The 21,124-nt window shown below is 35.5% G+C and overlaps 1 protein-coding gene across 2 annotated transcripts; it reads left to right on the top strand.

Annotated features, from left to right (window-relative positions):
* The first annotated feature begins 375 nt into the window (after positions 1–375).
* LOC149785180 (vitamin D3 receptor B-like) lies at positions 376–18,597 on the top strand. 2 transcript variants are annotated; one of them, XM_089978980.1, is made up of 7 exons: positions 376–529; positions 4,758–5,106; positions 7,743–7,884; positions 8,399–8,760; positions 9,687–9,915; positions 12,047–12,265; positions 16,447–18,597. In XM_089978980.1, exons 2-7 carry the CDS (start codon positions 4,954–4,956, stop codon positions 16,686–16,688), a joined length of 1,347 nt encoding a protein of 448 aa, XP_089835106.1. In that variant the 5' UTR covers positions 376–529; positions 4,758–4,953; the 3' UTR covers positions 16,689–18,597. The 2 variants fall into 2 exon arrangements, with proteins under 2 accessions (XP_089835106.1, XP_089835107.1); XM_089978981.1 differs by lacking the exon at positions 376–529 and adding an exon at positions 1,185–1,559.
* Positions 18,598–21,124: the final 2,527 nt, after the last annotated feature.

A 21,124-nucleotide genomic window follows, 5' to 3' on the forward strand; every position in this document is an offset into this window, starting at 1 on the left:
TAGACAGTGTGATTAAGTTGTACAAGGTCATTACGCATGCATGTACTGCATGGACGTATCTATGTTTGTCTTTGCATATCTTTAGATAATTTAACCACGTTGACATAAGTTTTGAGTAACGGTTTGACAAATTTGCTTTTTGAAATATCAACTATTCCTGGCTGAAACGTGAAAGGAGGAGACGGGGTCACATGCACCTCTGAGCTGAGAAATGTAAATAACACAATTACTGTTTTTAAAGTCATAACAGTTTGTCGGTTAGGGTACTACACTTTAAGTATGCAAAACTAACCTATAGCAAAATATGCCTATTGTTACTGGCTCCACCTACTTACAAATTATTCGATCATTCGGGTTTTTCACAACGCACATATAAACATATAATACACAGTACCGTCCTCATTTGACCTTCCTACTTCGCTTCGTGTGGGACAGGTTGTTGAAACAAAATGGGCTGGCATGTAATACAGCAACACGATCGATAAAACCTTCTACACAGGTGGCAACACAGTGGTGGACTTATCACCAGGTAAGAAGTATTACCGCAAAATTCATTTAAAATTTTCACTTCATTTCTGTTTTCAACTTCATTACTGTGTCAGTAACACACACATGAAGGCTTAGTTCTGTATTACCCGTCCTTTTGAAAACTGACATAATTGTTTATTTTCAACCCTACGTGTGTTCAGTTTCCTTGTTTATTTGCCTAGCTTTAAATGGAATCCGGCTAGTCACGATTCGCCGATAACGTTGGCATAACATTGAGCATTTGTGGCTTTGTATTGAAGGGTCCATACAAAACTCGGTTCGGGTATATGGGACTGTAAGAAAGTATGTTTATGTTATGTAGGCATACAAAACGGGTTCAAGGTAAACAAGACTAATCAGGGGTGGCAGGTCGTACATTCGCCGGTCCACCAGGATAGAATATTATGGCAAAGTCTAACCGTTATGAGCCCATTCATTTATAAAATTCACCGTCTGAAAAGAGTTTGTTCGCTACGCAATAAATCTCGCAATAATTTTACCCCGAATTAACTTTTTAGCGTTCTTAGTTAATCAAGAATGGGGATCAGCGGATTGAATTTACATGTATGTCGTGGTTTTCATCATTTTGTAACGCGAGTTAAAAAGTGTACAAATATGCAAAGTTATGAACTTTCATCTTTTTATACAGTTATTGGTCCAGGGGAAACATCGATCACATGATTATTAGATGACATAAACGACAATATCAAAGCGATCTGATGATTATTTGATAAGATAAATGAAAATATCAAAGCCTCGACTGAATCCCACGTGTCATCGCTTTCATCGTCGCAAGCCACAGGCGAAAATCCGCTGCTCTCTTTTATTACCCGTCACTGACTGATACAAGATTTTCTCGTGTTTCATGGATATGCATAACGCCATACTCCCTCGAGACAGAACGTAACAATATCCTACATTAGTGAAAAGTGCACTTTTTATTGATAAAGAAGGGACTGCGTTTGAAAGTGAACAATTGATTGGATCATCAAAACAGGATGAAAAATCATATTGGCATTCAAAGGTTCGAGGCCAGTCCTACTGATTATATATCGGATGGGTGTGGTGTTGTCTCTGCCATCTCCCAAGTAAAGACAAATGATTGTAAAACATTATGCCTATAAACGCTTACAATGTAATATCTTCAGCAGGTTGTGCCCCTTTGGACCTTCAAGGGGGTGGGGGTAGATGTCCATACCAGATTATCAATGCTTGCTTGTTTATGCTTTCGTTTGACAATATTCTTGGATCTGCCCCTAATTTGATATAAACGTATCCCCATCTTTGTGAATAAAGCTTTAGTCCATCTCCTGCCATGTTAAGTACAAAATACAGTGCTTTTGCTTTTCATTCGTGGGGTTTTAAAAAAAATCCATCTTCGAAATTGTACGGCAGACTATACCTTTTGATATGCATAAGCAAACAGTGAAAAAGAGTAAACAGCACAAGTAATCAGATATTCAGACAAGGGTTTGCCGAGGAACAAATGTTAGAAATAATGTAAAGGTCCTTTTTCGGTATTAATACAATCTAAATAAATTAGGACCAACGATGGGATATATAACGCTATGGTTATGCGAAGAACAAAATAGTATCGTGTTCCCACAAGAAAATATTGTACTCACAAGAATTACTGCGGTGGCTGATTAAGATCATGCAAAGAAAAGGAGACGTATATATATATATATATATATATATATATATATATATATATATATATATATATATATATAAATGAGCTATTAGTGGTAGAAAAACGACAGCAACTCAGTGGCAAGACCACTTTTATATCCACAGTGGCGATGTCACTTTTGAAACTTTTTTTTTCATTTATGAAATATATTTGCCCTTAAGTATGCTATTTAAACCTTTATTTCAATATCTAGGTCTATTTTAATTTTCTTTTCTTCTTCTTCTCCTCTCTCTCTCTCTCTCTACAACAGTTATTGTACATATCTTAATGTGTGTCAGCTGTTGACCCTCTTATATACACGTATGCAATGAATGAGATACCAATACCTAAAAAGCGAACTCCAAAACAGCACCAAAAAATGCCTTCGAGTATTACATTTTCTTAAAAGTAGTTTTCTACATGAACTGTGGAAGAGCCAGTGAACTGACCTTGCATGACGTGTTGCTATGCGTAACCCATACGGTGTTCAGTAGCATACCCGAAATTCTCTACAGCAAATGCTACACAACTTTAAGGGGGGGGGGGAAACCTCGTGCTTTGAATATATTAATAAACCCTTTGAAAGTAGCAGTTTTATCTAGCCTCACATTCGTGTTTGAAAAGGATTGATACATCGGGACACTGATTAGTGTTGATTGCAAACCGAAATTAGGTAGTTGTAGTTGTAGGGTTTAACGCCATTTTTCAGCACAAGACAGGCTATACATGGCGGCCAGTGTTAATGGTGGAGGATCGGTAAATTGATACAGCTATCAAAGTAGAATTCATTCTTGTCAAGGCCACGCAAAAAGTTATGTTAAAATGTAGAAATAACCAAAATAAACAACGACGAACCTTACAAGTAAACTCAAAATCATTAAAGTAATGTTGTTTAAAGATGTTACGTTCAAAAGTCTTTCAGATATAAAAGCTCTGTGTTGTTGCTTCATTACCTTCCCCCTAACAACATCAACATAACATTTCTTTTAACTAAAACGTTTTCGTACAGTCATTATTTTGACAAAACACGCAATTTGAAGCATGTTATGTAAAAGCTAAATTTGTAAAACGTCGCTATCCCAATCTTATTGTAAAATTTAGGAACTTCTTTTTATCGATGTATTAATACATATGCGACAGAATGGAGAAAATCGATGCATATCTACGTTTTACACCTTTAAAATATAAATAATAAAAAGAAAATTTACGTTCCCCACTTATGATATTACAATGTTTCCACTACTTTAGTGAAATATTTTCTCATACAAACTCAAAACACATAAATACCCTCTATTTCTAACTAATAATTTTCTAAGCAGCCACATTGTGTTTTATTTGGGAACAGAACAGCTTTCGTGTGGTTTACAACATGCAACTACGAATGACTTTAATTTAACGGCAACTTTTGTAGAGTCTACCTTTATCGTGACTTAAATTTGTATCAGTCTGTATTAGTATATCTAAATATCTATATATGTATATAACTACATCTGCAGTGTTACTTGCACGCGTCGACATTTATGTGTGTATGTATGTATGGATGGATGGATGGATGCATATATGTATGTACGTACGTACGTACGTACGTACGTATGTATGCATGTATGTATGGATGGATGGATAGATGGATGGATGGATGTGCGTGCGTACGTGCGTGCATGCATGCATGCTGCGTGCATGCATGCATGTCTGTCTGTCTGTCTGTATGTATGTATGTATGTATGTATGTATGTGTAAATGTTTTTAGTCTGTGAATATATTTTTGGTGCAAGAATTGTACTCCCATTGTTCAATGTTAATACATCCCCAATTATATGTTAATTGTTTGTGTGAAGAAAGACATTTGGAACTGTACGCATTGATATATGTGCGTATTTATATAGGTCAGTAGGTAGATGAGTTTACAGATTAAACTTTGTTCATAGTTTTTCATGATACAGTAACATTATTGACAGGTCTTTCTTCCTCAAGTTGCTCATTGTTTTGCAATTATATAAAGTCACTGTTATTGTAAGGACGGTACTGCCAGCTTGATGACATAAGAGTCCAACGGGAAGACGAACCAGTTCGCCTGGTTGACGTCGAAGGGAATATAAACCAGTTCGACGGGTTTACGTCGAAGGGAAGTTAAACCAGTTCCACGGGTTGACGTCAACTGGAAGATAAACCAGTTCAACGGATTGATGTCAAAGGGAAGATAAACCAATTCGACGGGTTGACGTATCCAAATTGTCCTCAATGTTGCCAGTTCTTAAAGGCATATACTCCTATTTACAAGCGAACAGGTTCTTTTGTGGTGGGTGGCTGGGTTGACACTGGTACTGTCTAACAGTTGCTTAGAACCCTCTTATTTTTTTTACGAATCTTCTTCACTTAAGCATTGTAGAAATGTTGCGTGTGTGTGTGTGTGTGTGTGTGTGTGTGTGTGTTTCTCTGTATGTGACATTTCTCAATCCAAACATTTTAGTTTCTGCTATCCAGGTGAATTGCAATTTTCAAATATCTGATAGTTATTCATCAAACTAACTTTCTAGGATTATCAATTCATATTTTGCAGGTGTCACTGACTGTCCTTGATTTAAGGGTTGAGTTGTCTATTCTTGGTAAACCTACCATCGGATGTTCACCCCTTGGGTAGAAATACCAAGGAAATCAGCACCCAAAACACCAACGGATATCTAACCGGAAAAATTATATAGGACGGTTAAATTGGACATTTATTAAAGGAAGAAGTAATTTTATCTTTCAAAAATATGGCCTTCTCTTTCCATCAACAAGTCAATGTTGCCGATAGTATCCAAAAATCTTCGTCAACATGCCGACGACCGCTTCTGCCTCCATGCCGAGTGTGCGGTGACAAAGCTTCCGGATTCCATTATGGTGCCAACACATGCGAAGGTTGCAAGGTAACTGACGACTTCTTCAGCATTATATTGATTTTATGTTTAGATTTTAATCATTTGTTCTAGTTTTTGAACCTAAATTGACCTGAATTTTTGAGAATTATTTTCTTCATGGACAGTCAAACTTAAGAGGAGTTTTTTTTTAAAAAAAAATTAGCATAATGTACCCATGACTTTTCAGCATTATAGTGATTTTCCAATATTATTGACTGGTTAAAGTTTTCACTCTAAATTTGACCTACATGTGTTATTAGCGGTTTTTTTTTTCTTCTGAAGGTTATCAAATCGAATTTTAAAGCAAATAGGATTTACAAGCCCAACAGCTTGAATTATTAACTATTGATCGTAACATGTGCCCATGAAGGAGACATACGCTCATGAACAAATATTTTACTTCTTTTTTGTAGGGTTTTTGCGTATTTTTTAAAAATTTACTGAGACTAATGAAATTTTAACGGTTTTGAGCGTCGAAGAATTATTGGCATATGCACAGAATGTAGATTTAAGAATCAAAGTGTTTCTTCCTTTCAGAATGTTTAGTCACATGCTGCGTTAACAGCTTATGACTCGATAGTTACCTTAGTAGTGACAAACAGATCCTTTAGAACAGGGTAACGAGTATATATGGTCGTAAATTACCAGTTTGGAATACAAGCTGACATCTGGTCCTATTGTCTATTATCAGCGAGTCATAATAAAGGAAAATTCTACACTCTAAACATTAATAATCACACAACAAGTCATCTTTGTACTGACTGAATCTATTTAAAATTCAAAGAATTTAGTGCAGTTGTCAAATTTCCTATATAATTATTAAAAGAGTCAATCACTAAAAAAATCAAGGATGGTTCTAAATGATGTCCTTCTGAAAGGAGCTTTTACAGATTGAAATCAAAATTCGATAGGTAGTTTCAGGTTTCCTTTTAACAAATACACTGAGTTGACGTGTCTTTAGTTTGCTGATTTGTTTTGGAAACACTATATTCTAAATGCAAGTGATGCAATTGCTAGGTAACCAGTACTGTATCGACGTCTATTCTTCATGAAAGTGTCGCGTAGTTTTTAACTCACAACCTTTCCATTAAGGACACTCATGAACAGAACATGTCCCAATCTTTTTAGACATAATCGATACGCTAAAAATGAGAAAATACTACAAATGAAAATATATTTTAAACTGAGTCACAGATAATTTCAGTTTGACAAAAAACAATAATTTTTCAAAGAAAAATTACTTTTTTTTCATTACAAGAAAGAGGTTTTGTTAATCGCGGTGAAAATGCTAAAAGCAAAAGGAAACATAGAAAAATGATAAACGAAGTAAATCTACAGAGATTAATAAACATTAACGGAGCTAAATGATGAAGAATTGAAAAATGCTTTTAAGAACCAGAAGCATTTGGATGTTAACTTATCGAAATTACTATAGTTAGGTAAAACAGCTTTAAATTTTATGTCTTTATTGTTTTGATACAACAATCTACATAAATACTGCGTTTTTTAAATGGAAGTTAATAAATGTAAATGCGTACAGATGTGGTTATCTATATAAATACCGCATTTTTAAATGGACATTAATGCATGTAAATGTGTACAAAGGTGGTTATCAACCTTGTCGTTCTGACCTGTAAAATGTATATTATAAGAAAAGTAAAAAATAATAAAATAAAACCGACAGAAAAGAATGCGCATATGGTTAATTTTTTTCATATTAGCAAGAATTACAAGTAAATGACGGTTTTTCATCATATCATAATGGCTGGTTATTACAAAATATACCTTCTTTCACATGACTGTAGCAGAATAGAATAGACTCCATGACCATATTTGTACATCATCTAGATGGCAGAGTAATCATTCTAAAGCTAAGCCATGTTTTACTCAAACGTCTAATTTGTTTTAATACTTAACATTGTCTAAATTCTGATCATTTTGATTGTAAATTTCTTTATTAATATGCATGGACGAGTGACTTCCAGCATCAACAGATAGATATTTACCTTTGGAAATGTATTATGTGTTTTCCTGTTTGCTGCTAAAATCAGTGTTAAGAGCACGCTCGTGTCACATGCACAACAACAAACGGTAATAAATCAATCTGTCGGGTACAAGGCGTCTAATATGGACGATTGTCATGGGGAAAATAAGATATGCAAGTAACAGTTGACATTTAAGTATCTTCTAGTTTTACATCTTAGGTCGACTGTCCGTATAGCGATCTTTCTCCAGAGAGATAATGCTTAATCCATAAAGCCATTGTATCTGCAATTAACTTGATGTCCAAACAGATTTGATTATCCTTATCTGTCTCTGTCTATCTTCCAGCTTGTCAATTATGTTCTTGGAAACATAAATCGCAAATAACCTCCCAATGCACGTAGTCAGTATTGTCGAGTATGGATATTTTAACACGTCTGTATTCTTATCTATAAATTTGTTTGACTATCTCTGTCAGTCTTTGCCTGTCGACCTGTCTTTGCCCGTCTGTCTATCTGTCTGACTGTATGTCTGTCCATCTTTGCCTGTCTGTCAACACATTTTACCTCCCACTTGTTTATAAGGACCTTCCCTTTTTAATAACCACTGAGACATTGTTTTAATGTGAATTATATACAGATTGTTCATCCGTATGTCTGCAGGGTTTCTTTCGACGGACAATGTTGAGATGCTTGACGTATACATGTTACGGCAATGGAAATTGCCAGATTTGCCCAGACAAGCGAAATAGCTGCTCTGCATGTAGATATAAGAAGTGCCTCAAAATTGGAATGTCAAGAAATGGTATAGAATATTTAAAATATTTAATCAGTTTGTGTGTGTGTGTGTGTGTGTGTGTGTGTGTGTGTGTGTGCGTGCGTGTGAATGTCAAGACCGAAACATTCATTCATTTTACCAATTTTTTAAAACAAAGCGTTATATTATGGTGAAGTATCATTTTTTCTTAACATCAATTACAAATTATCTTAATTGTGTGAATTATTAGTATTTCTTACACTCGAAATTTCTTAAAATGAAACTAGGTTTGATTATATACGCAGATTTTAGAGACGGTAAGAGAATAGCTATTAAACCTTAAAGGTTAAAACAAGGTTATCTCATTACTATAAATAGCATTCGTATATTATATGGGTCATAGTTTCATTCCATATATGTATGCATGTAAATATGTATTTCATTTTCTAAGACAAGTTGACTTAGACTCGACGACATATTTGCCAAACTTGTCTAGTAAGCAGACAAAAAAGTAGAAATTAATCATGAGTGATTTTGTTTTCTCGCATAAAATGTCTTTCAGCCATCAAAACAGGACGCTACTCGCATGCAGTTCACACTCAGTATATTAAGGAAGTGAAAACACTTTGCCGCGAACCGCAACCGGATCCGAATGTTGATATAATAGATAGCAAAAATGGCGACGTGGAGATGTCCGGGGCTGTCAAAATGCGTCGATACATGTCAGACTCTTGTATCTACAAATCGTGTGAGAAAGAAAATTCCCAACATAGAAGCAAAAGTGTGATCGAGGTTGGTTTTTGTGTCAATGACGAATTCGAGGAGCTTATTGAAAAACTTGTAACTGCTCAAAGTAAAGCTCAAAGCAGCTTAGATACGTATTTAAATCAGGATTTTATCAAGAAGATGGAATCGAAATACAAGGTAAAGTATATTTTAGTTGATCAAAGGAATATATATATATATACTTTTATAATTAAAATGAAGAAGTATTAAAACATATCGTATTCAGTTTAATTGATTTTCTCATTCATACTTGTTAGGTATAGCGCATTTATGTATATTATTTTAAAAATAATGCAGCTGTTTATTGTTGTACGGTTGCCATATTGAGTCGTTTGTTTTATGATTTTAATAGTGGTCTTTACTACTGTATACCTTTTGACTGTATTCTCTGTCAACCAATCGTCATTATTTGATATTAGTCTTTGTATGTGACAATCTTCAGCGTTAAAGAATAATTTTACCCATGTTTAATCTGTACCAACTATACTTGTTTATATTTTCTCACGTTAGCTCAGATTCATTAAAGAGTGTCTTGCATGATTATTGTGGGGATATGCAAAATTAACTAGTAAACTAGTATATTCGCCATATGCTGTCATGTGAATTATTGAGCCATTGCAGCGTTCATTCTTATATGGACTGATAGGTCTGAACTCGGAATCGTATATTTTCTGATAGGTCTGAATTCGGAATGAGTTGTTTGTATTGTAAACTACTCTACAGTATCTGAACATGATAAAATGTCACTACCGAACTTTTATCGGAAGAGAAGACAACTCTATTAATACGGATCATGGCATCCCAACGAAAGTATCTCTGGTTTTATTTGTATGAGGTCGAACCCCATATATGAGATGTTTGTATAAATTTCAGGCTTCATCACTGAGTATCATTTGAAATGTATTTTTATCTTGTTACATATTCTTACATATATGAAAGAATTTCGAAATAATTGAATAAAATGTATGAATCAAGTTCAAAATATTTATCTTATGCTCAGCGAAAATATGTTGCACACCGCTATTTCCTGTCACCTAATTCCGTCTTCTTTATTTATTTATTAGGAAAATCTCCTTTCCAATCCTGTTAAGGGATCTCTTCCTTACATAATCCCAAAAGAGGAATACAAACAGTTTTATGAGTCTACGGGCGTAGATCTTGACAATCGCATTGGTATGATGCACGCCTTCGCCGAGTACATGCAAGAGGATTTAAAAGGTCTCATCCGGTTTGCCAAGGAAGTGCCGGGTTTCTCTGAACTCCCAGCTCAGGACAAAATTTCCCTTGTTAAAGGTATTTGTTTCCATAAACTATCTTACTATCTTATGAGCAGTTGTGAAATTTTAAAGATGATGCAAAACTGATCTTTTACACCTAAAGACATTTTTGTCAAAATGGAACGATTTAATGCCGGTATCGATCTGGTCTTGTCTGAAATGTAAAACAGTTTCTTTACAGTAGTACTTGAAGAACTTATTTGGCAAGGGAATGAAGAATCTTGATACATGTATAGTTTTGTTCATTTTGTCCAACTTGAGAAATATGACATGAAGACAAAATATATCGTCGGCAAGTTGTCAAACACTATTGAAATTCTGCATTTCGACGTGGAACGAAATCCGCGAGAGTCGTAAAACTATTCTCTGCATTTTCGTTTCGGCACTATCATGATTGTTGTGCAAAAATCAATGGCAATGCTAAAGTCGTCGGGTTTCTTTGCATACAGGGTCTTGGTATTGTTATTGTTGACAGTTTGCAAAAGAGTTGTTATTTCTGCTCTCAGTCTGGATCTCTGTCTTTTCGCTCAGTCTGGATCTCTGTCTTTTTTTCAGTTTAGATATCGGGTTTGACATCGTGTCACTGAATATTGAATTTTCACAATCAAATCTGTGATTATCGGTCCGAAAGAATATTGTATTAATTCAGTAAATCATTTGTATGGGGATATTTAATTCTAATATTTTCGAATATTTTTACGCTCAGTGACACTTATGTTGTTAAGTAAGGTGTAGTAATACGAAAAAACAAAAAAACAAAACAACAGTATTCCCACTGTGTAGATTCGAACCGACGTGTTGAGGATTCTAAACCTCGATTCTCATATCCCTCGACTCTGGGTACGTATGCTTCTAAGATAGAAGATTACGAAAATTGTTACTAGGTACCACATATGCTAAAGAGCGTGTGTATCTTACATGTTTTAGATAAAACTTACATACCGCAGACAGTCAACGTCGACTGCACGCTATGTAGATTTTCTACGGAGGCACGTGGCGAAGTTTGTGGTACCACCAGATGATATACAATAGATATTTACGCAGGAAAAAAACAGCACATTTTCTTTATACTATTAAGTTGCCCCAGAGTTGAAGTTTAGAAGATTCAACTCACTCCTGAGCACACGACCGCGCCGTTTTATTTCCTACACGTACGCCACTTTCATCGGCTGACCATATCAGAAACTTAAGAGAGTGGTGCGATTGACTTGATCTAATCTGTCGCACTAAATTACATTTTTGACATTTTGTAAACTATCTGACAATGTCTGAAAACAAAGGAATTTCGATTTTGGAATAAATCGTTAAATAACGGTGGTGTCAGTATGGTACGGGGAAATAACTTGAGAACTTCAACACAAATTTCCATGCCTGAAATGTAATGCAGTTTCTATTTATTTCTTCGAGTGGCTCAGTGGTTTAAAGCGCTGCCATCTCACCTCTGTTTGCCTGAGTTCGAGTCTCGGGCTCGGCTGATGTATGTACGTGAGAAAACTTGCCAGTAGCTTCTCGTGGGTCGGTGGCTCCTTCTGGAGTTTTCCAGGCTTCTTCCTTCACCATATATACTGGCCACCATGTATAACCCATCTTGTACTGAAAAATCCCAAAACAACAGCAACAGTTTATTTTTTCCTAGCTCATAAAGTGCTCGTTTTTGTTGCTGCAGGTATCACTTCTGTTGCTATACATAATCAAGCATCGCATGGCATGATGGGAAATCTTAAAATAAAGTCATAAGAAATTATTTTTCCAATAAGTTTCTTTAATTTAATTTTTCACTTCAAGATCATACAATAAAACAAATTTGACATTTGTTTCGATGAATATGACTGCGCATTCACAAATTTTTACAATTATTACTGTTATGACGTCATTTAATACAACTCCTAGATCACTGTGGGACATAACACAGAAATGTCACAGAGGCATAATTGAATAACTGGAAGTGTTGTATGATAAAAAAGTATCTTTAAAATTTCGATCTCATTAAACGTTAAATTTATTAATCAAGTTGAATTTGATGCTGTACGAGTTTTTTCTTGTTTATAGTATTATTCAACTCGTTTCATAACTTTAGCATTAATGAAGACTTGTTTGATATCCTGTGCACGTATGTCCGTTATGTAATCATATATCACTCGTTTCAGCTGTCCAGTTTGACTACTGGCTGTTAGGTCATTACATGTGTCACAATTCCGAGGAGAAAACGTACGTCGGTGAGTTCTACTACAGCATAAAAGACTTCGAGAAAGTGTGGGACCCCGTCTACCTATCGTATCTCTATCCCTTCACAGACAAATTGAAACAGCTGAACATGGACAAAGTGGAGATTGCTTTCATGCGTGCGATAGCTCTGACCTTTGCAGGTGAGATTGTATTAGTTGACAGTGCTAATTTAGCCCACGTTTAGGAATTTAGCAATCTGATTAACACCGTATCTCCACAATCCTAGGTGGAAGTTTGATGGACGCCGATAAGAAGTCATGTTCTGTTGACTTTATGGTTCATCAACCAAATAACATTGAAGCTACCAAGTTAGGCAATAGAGAAGGATAAGAAAACTTACTAAAACCTGTACTGGTAAACGAAATCAACCAAAAATACCCGGACTATGTTAAAATATATACCGATGGATCAAAAACAAACAACCCACCAAGAACAGCAGCAGCAATAGTCATCCCTGAATTCAATATACAAACGGGATCCAGATTACCTGACTATTGCTCCATTTACACCACTGAATTCTGGGCTATACTTTAATCACTACAATGGATCAAAGACAACCAAATACCTAAAGCAGTCATTATAAGCGATTGCCTAAGCGTTATCAAATCGATCCAAAATCGCAAAACACACTCTAGGGAACAATTCCTCGACAGAGCATGCCAATTAATTGACGATATCACCACAGCACATCAGTTAGTCGAGTTCATGTGGATATCGTCGCACATTGGAATCTCTGGCAAGGAAACAGCAGACAAAGTTGTACAAACCAAACTAGGAGATCAAAACTCTGTTAAGCTTAACTGTAGCTCTACAGAAGCACTAAGCTTCGCACAAACATATATAGACCAAAAATGGCAAGATTTTTGGAACTCCTCCACGAAAGGTAAAAAGCACCATGAAACCCCAAAAACCGAAGATAGAAACATACAGCTACCTAAGGTACCTATTTAGAACAGAAAATCATAAACAGGATAATAACTGGAAAATCCTAAACTAGAAGCAGTTTTGGAAGGTTTATAGGACCAAAACCAGCAACCATTAACTGCTTTAACTGCCACACCACCGAAGATCTACACCACGTATTCAATATATGCCCAAAATATCAACTCGCTAGGAAAATATTTATCAAAAACCAAAAAGAGATTGGATCACCACACACATACCCAGAGTTACTTATGGACTCTAATGAAAATAGACAATCAGCATATAAAAATATAAATAAATTCATAGACTCAGCAGGACTTAGGAACAAAATATAATTACTATCCCCACAAAACCAAAAGACCCAGTAACTAGCTAAATAAATTTAGAAGCCCCCACATACAAACCCATATCATTCAATTTTATAAAAATATTAATAAATAATTCACTTACGAAGCACCTATCAAAAACTAAGGAAACCGCAAAATCGGATGTCCTAGATGTCCTTAACGAACCGATTAATCAGCTAGGACTCCGGTCTCTTGCTAAATAAAGTATAAATAACATTCAATCTCTAAAAACATTAATAAATAAATAACTTAAAGAGGCAATATCTAAAAACCTATAAATAACATAACGTAGGAAGCACACCCTAAACACCTCGACTAGTAATACCATAATAACCTTGAAAATCTCTCTTCTTACATGATTTCTACTGACAACCTCTATAAACAGCATAGAACCCCACCCCCCTTTTAGAACATTTTGAAATAAATATAAAAAAACGAGAAAAAAAAAACGCAAGAAACACCAGGCAAATGCAACAAGAAACCAGCGATGTGAAGCAACCAGGACCGTTCCCGAGCTCTCCTTCCCACTAATGACAGCCAACCATTCAACTGTAAGGGACCTTTACGGACCCACAGATTGAGGCCAAACTATCAGGGTTGAACCCACAAAAGCCTGGGGGAGGTGGCACCATTCCCTTTCCCAGGAACAACTAGTAGGCTGCGGTGCAGTCAGAAAAAGTGGCACATGCACAATTGTGCGCACGCCGCTATAATTAAACTCAACAACAACCAAAACCAAATAACTGCTTTCAAATTCACTCGGAACATATCGTTACTAACCGTACCGCTCCCTAATACGAAATGCCGTTGTTGTTGTTGTTGTAGGGTTTAACGCCATTTTTCAGCACACGATATGCTATACATGGCTGCCAGTATTAATGGTGGAGGAAGAACCCGGGAAAATCCCCGGAAAGAACCACTGACCCACGAGAAGCTACTGGCAAGCTTTCTCACATACCCACATTGGCTGAATCCGAGACTCGAACCCACGCAGACAGAGGTGAGATGGCAGTGATTTGTAACGGAGAGCGCTTTAGACCACTCGGCCACTCGGGGCCCCAAACACGAAATGCAATACTTTGTATGATAGGCTACTGAAAATAAACAGACTGGGAATTCCAAAGGTCACCAGAACATTACATTTTATCGGTGTCTGTCAGATGTCCAAGTACTGCTGTGGAGATATGATTGTAAACAGATTGATGAACTAAAACGACTTTTGTCAAGAAAAAACAAGGGCAGATATGTTGTACAAACAGTAGGTCACGAAACCTAACATACACAAATAAAATTAGTATACAGTACTAAAGAATACCACATATAAAATAAAATGGATATGTAATATTAAGCAAAACCACATATAAAATAAAATGGATATACAATATTAAAGAATGCCACATATAAAATAAAATGGATATGTACTATTAAGCAAAACCACATATAAAATAAAATGGATATACAATATTAAAGAATGCCACATATAAAATAAAATGGATATGTAATATTAAGCAAAACCACATATAAAATAAAATGGATATACAATATTAAAGAATGACACATTTAAAATAAAATGGATATACATTACTAAATAATGCCACATATAAAAAATGGATATACAGTGTTAAACAATGACACATAAAATGGATATACAATATTAAAGAATGACTTAAAATAAAATGGAATACAGTGTTAAAGAATGTCACATATAAAATAAAATGGATGTAAAATATTAAAGAATGACATAAAATCGATGTACAATATTAAAGAATGGCACATATAAAAGAAAATGGTAATGCAATATTAAAGAATAACACATGTAAAATAAAATGGATATAAAGTATTAAAGAATGACACATATAAAATAAAATTGATCTACAATATTAAAGAATGGCACATGTAAAATAAAATCGATATAAAGTATTAAAGAATGCCACACATAAAATAAAATTGATATACAATATTAAAGAATGACACATTTAAAATAAAATGGATATAAAGTATTAAAGAATGCCACACATAAAATAAAATTGATATACAATATTAAAGAATGACGCATATAAAATAAAATTGATATACAATATTAAAGGATGACACATGTAAAATAAAATGGATATAAAGTATTAAAGAATGACACATGTAAACTTATCTGAAGATCTAGCATTCCGTGAAATATCGATCCGTACTCCAATGTTCCATAACCATTGAGGAAAATATCCACTTGTCTCGTAGCCTGAAAAAGAGCTTGGATGATGTCGAAACATTGCATACTATATGTCAATGTTTTCACGAGGGGTCTTATTTTCTCATTTTTTGCGATCAGTTAGTCTTCCGCAAAAATAACATTTCATAAAAGTTATATAAATAATAATAATAATAATAATAATAATAATAATAATAATCAACCACAACAACAACAAATCGTCGTTATATCGAAGGTGTGAAATTTTATCATCGAGAAAATAATCCGCTGTACACTACCGAAGAGGGTTCTTAAACTCGTTTAAACATTTATCCCCGAAGAGAAAAGTTCTAAACCATTTTTTTCGGCATCAGTCAAATGTCAAATCCTTCCAGAATGACTCTGTTTTATGATCCACAATAAGATGTGAATAAAACAAACATGTTCTATTCTGTTTTAAATCTTGAACCTCAAGGAGGTGTCCAATTAGTTGATATGAATATTTCAAGTGTTTTATCAGGCAACTAAACAAACTCAATTGCGTGAAATCAACCATCATTTTTTAAATCAGACCTCCACATATCTATCTTACGAGATCTGACAGGCATTTAAGCTCTGACCGACCAGATAATCCGTTAAAGATATGGCGTTATTTTTCGGTATGCACTGACATTTACGTTTAGTTGAAATACATGCTGCGTGGCTCAAATGACGTTTTGAACCCAGTAGGTTGTTGATGGTAAGGTTAGCAAAATATGATTCCTTTTGGATGCCTTTAAAATCTTCGTATACTGTAGGTGTTTGCATATATAATTTTAATCAAATTTTAAAATGATTTACGCCATTTATCTAGTCTCTTGTTTCTTTTCAGATCGCTGTGACCTCCAGGAAGCTGACAAAGTAGAAAAAATTCAATGGCGTCTAATCCAATGTCTCAAATACCTTATCAACAAACGAAACCAAGCCTTCAACAAACGATTCGCTGAAATCATGGATCGGATCACCGGCATGCGCGAACTATCGGAGATGTGCTATCAGATGACAAACAAACTGAACGCAGATTGGCCAGTTCTGGATCAATACCCGTTACTTGTTGAATATTTCTGCAATTAAATTTATTCAGCACGGAAGTTGAACAAGGGGTTTCCTTGTCTTGGTCGGTTCGACATTCATCGGAAGAATGCAATCGGACAATTGGACAATATGGAAAAATGATATTAGAAATCATAGGGTTTATCTAAAAAGATGTTGCCAAATATGTCAGTACGGACCTGAAGGAAGAGAAATCCAGAGCAGTATTTCCGTCATTTGTAAAGGGCTCAACTTAATATACTTTCTAGCTGCAATATTGTTGTGCAAGATCGTCATTTGCGACATTCCAAAGTATTCTGTCTCTTTTTTATAACATTACTTGGCGAAAAGTATGCTTGCATATGTGTACCAGATTAATACTTTACAAATTTATCCATGATTCTCGATGGAAGTGAACATTTCTGAGCAAATAATGTGATAATAAATATACGCCAAAACTATTTAAGAAGTAATCCAAGCTTCCAAAAAGATGTTGATCCAACGGTTAAAGATATGTGTACGCATGTGTTGACTTGACTGAGTAAACTTTGTTTCCCCGCCCCCAACTAGTTAGAACTGATGTTTGCAACAGCACAATGACTATTGACAAGTTAAGATTTTCGTCTACCAGCTTGTCAGTTTCTTATCCTCATTCCGACGTTTTTTGGGAAATCTGATATAGACATTGCATAATTGTTTTTCACATGCTTGCCCGATAAATCTGCCCCCCATAGCAAATTTTATATTCAGATGGTCGTTACATTAACGACCATCACGATTTAGAAATCATTATGAGGACAGGTTTATTGGTCAACTTAAATTCATACTATGATTTGACCAGGTTATCATTGTTTTCTGAGTTTATGGTGGTTTGTATCTTGGCAGATTTTTCTTTGAAGAAAAGGAACTGGCCCGCCATTCATGACAGACTGAGTGAGTTTCCTTCTAGATTTGTAGAATGGCTGTGTTTTATGTGGCTTCTTGCGAGCCAATGTTGAAACACGTAGCCAGAAAGTCCTAATCAATTGCCTGTCTGAAAACATGTTAACCGTTCTTTAATTCCCATAGATGGCGCGTAGGCTTACTGTTCCTGTTGTTGTTGTTGTAGGGTTTAACGCCATTTTTCAGCACACGTTACGCTATACATGGCGGCCAGTATTAATGGTGGAGGAAGAACCCGGGAAAACCCCAGAAAAAAACAACCGACCCTCGAGAAGCTACTGGCAAGCTTTCTCACATTGGCCGAATCCGAGACTCGAACCTACGCAGACAGAGGTGAGATGGCAGTGATCCATAACTGAGAGCGCTTTAGACCACTCGGCCACTCGGGGCCCCCTTACTGTTCCTGTCAAAAACATTTGTTTCTAGATTTAAAGATTCATGAATTATCAGCAAACGTAGAGGACATATGTTGCAATTTTTCCTCATTGGCAAGAAAGATGTGGTTGGATAGAAAAAAAACATTGTTTATCGCGGGGGGAGAGAGAGAGTTTAATTATTATCATATTCGTTACTCCTTTTTTTTGTTGGTCTGAATTATTTTACTTCTATTGCCACTAATGGTCCAAAAGACACGAGAATTACAAAAATTATGAATGCAAAGTCTAATTATAACAAACAAGGGGAAATTAAATGCATTTATTTCTTGAATAAAGATTTGTATTTCATTAGACGGATCAGTAAAGCAATGCTATTAGCGTGTAGGCCTTGGATGTAGACAATAAACTTTGAATATTGATGACAGGTTTTGGATGTAGACAGGCTTGGATGTGGACAATACACTTTGAACATTGCTGACAGTCCGCTAATTCGAGAGCTTTAGACAATAAAATAAGTCTTGATTTCAATTAATCTGCAACGTATGATGGTTTTTTAATTATTCCCCTTATGGAGTTTATTTTATCATTGTGTCTCTTTTGTACACGTTGCAATAAAACATAGTTAAAAGACATCATGAGTGTGGAAATGATTGTCGATAGCATCAAACTGGCAATAAGAAATACTTTGATGCAATTTAGGCAAGTAATTGCTTACCACTACCACCACCACCACTACTGCTATTACTTCTGCTCTCTGCCTAAGATATATATATATATATTCACCAGGTAATTGCTTAGAACGACCATCAGTCCGAAGATCCAACGTTACTTGTTCAATTTACTGAACAATTTATAAATCGGTGGTTTTAAAACGTGTGTTTAGAGAACATTTTCATGAAAATAAATTAAAGCTTAAAATGTTCAAGAACATTTAAGGGTCGGTCATTTTGGACTTCTTTGTTTTTATAAATCAGTTATTCCAGAGAGAAGCATGTGGCTCTTGAGATGATTGAAACTTAACAGTAATATTTCAGATACATTTGTTTCATTATAGATAAAAGCCGTTAATATTCTGTTAATCCTTTCTTCCTGAATGGAACTCAAAGTTATATGAAATGTAGTCAATACCTATTTTAGGGTATTTGTATTTTAGGGTATTTAGGATATTTGTAACGTATGATTTATTTAGGTTTGGACACGGAGGGGGGGGGGTATTCAGTATTGGAAAACGTATGTGTCTCGAAAAGAATGGCTGGTTTATTTGGCTACACAATTCGTAAACTTACGGATATTTTGATCTTCAGCACCATCATTTCTTGGAAATATCTCTTATTTTAAACTCTTCATGAATATAGGAATATACGTATTAGTGATATGCACAGTATGACGGAAAACCAATTTAAGCAATCCCATTCTTACCATCTCTCTCTTTGTCTCTTTTCTTCTCTCTCTCAGTTGATCAATCTGTCAAAGAAGCATTGCCGTCGAAGGCAACAGTCATGTCCCATGCTTGGTGTCGAATAAGGTTTGAGCACATATTTTACCTACGTTCAAGTATTTGCGTCGGAATTTCATTGAATGAGTTTTAAAACATTTATTTCGGACCTTTCCTTGATACAACATGCGTGCATAACCTTTGGATCATCGATGTGCGTGCTTGACCTTTGGATCTGCAAACAAGTACAATGCGTACTTACATAAATCTATTTTTCACTCTGGACCTTTCATACATACCAATACTCAAAGCAAATATGAGGGCTATCAGCTGGGTGTGAGTATTTACATAATCTGAAGAGAAAAAAAATCAACAAACAAAAAACGCCAAGCTTCTTGAATACGGTCCCACAAATCGGAGTGTTATATTGGACATATACGGTAACTTTTAGGTTAAATAACTCAGACAACTTTGCTCTAAGTTGGCACAAATGTTAAATTTGTAATTTTGTTAAACTTCAGTATGAATTCTGCAAAACTTGAAGATTGAGAAGATTGATTATATCAGCTTGACTGGTTTAAGAGAAGATATTGGAAAGATCTGTCGTTTTATTTTTAAACTATAAACAACATTCTCTAAGCTATCTAAGCTGCTAAAATGATAAGGGACAGATTTCAACCATGATTGGAACGACTTACTCTTTCGGAGGTCATGTTAATATGTACTGTCACTTCCATTCACCGTGGCTAGGCAGTGTTTTGATACAAAATTTGGCCTCAATCTAAAACAAATGTTGATTTACCGAACATTAAAAATTAGCTCTTTGTCGTTTGTTTTACACGGTTCACTGATCTCAAAAGGCTCTATTTTCGAGTTTTTAGTCTAGGTTCAGCTTTTGTGTTCAGTCACTTTCGAGAAAATGGGGTCAGATATTTCGAGAAATAGGATCCGAGCTTTGACATTTGGGTTATCGGTGACTGCATATCTGCTTATCAACTGAATAATGGTCGGGCGGAAAGTATACACACGACCCTACCATAAGTGTAAATATGTATATGGACCGATACGTTTATCCGGAGGGAATGAAACTGATTTACAAAAATCCAGCCCTATCTTTAAACAAAGAGATCCGCTTGCATGTACGGCCAGATGTCTGTGAATAAATCGCTGACCTTGACGAGGAAGATACATATTCCAGCTTGAGAAACAATCCAAGTCCTCGTCACGTACTCATGCCAAACCCCCGCCATTCCAAAAATTGGTCGGTCCCTGTGAAGTGTCGAATTTTGATTACAGAAAATGTTAAGGCTGAATGCATTAAGCATTAAAATTCGATCGCATTTAAGCCAGAAAAGTCTTTGTGAAGGGTCCCTTCGACATCTCTTCGTTCATCTCCCCCATGTCAGCGTAAACGTCAAAGGGATAGCATTCCGGCTCATTGAAATTGACTGAGGTATCTTAACACGGTCCTTAGAAAGTAAACATTTGAACTACCGATCCTAACCGCTTGGTAGGAACTTATAATTTTTTCAAAGGGAAATTGTCCCGCACAATTGTTCACAGATTCCGAGCTGTCTAAACCTGGGAAAAATTAGGGACCGCTGCCTACCAATGGGCAGAATAAATTAGGGCGCACACTTGAGAGCACTCAGACTTTAAAGTGACGACCTTAGTCGAAATTCGTTAGTCTGAAAATTTCCTAGAAGAGGAAACTTAGTCTCTAC

The sequence above is a fragment of the Sinohyriopsis cumingii genome, chromosome 13, assembly GCF_028554795.1.
Source record: "Sinohyriopsis cumingii isolate HCF-2022 chromosome 13, ASM2855479v2, whole genome shotgun sequence".
In the NCBI taxonomy this organism is placed as follows: Eukaryota; Metazoa; Mollusca; class Bivalvia; order Unionida; family Unionidae; genus Sinohyriopsis; species Sinohyriopsis cumingii.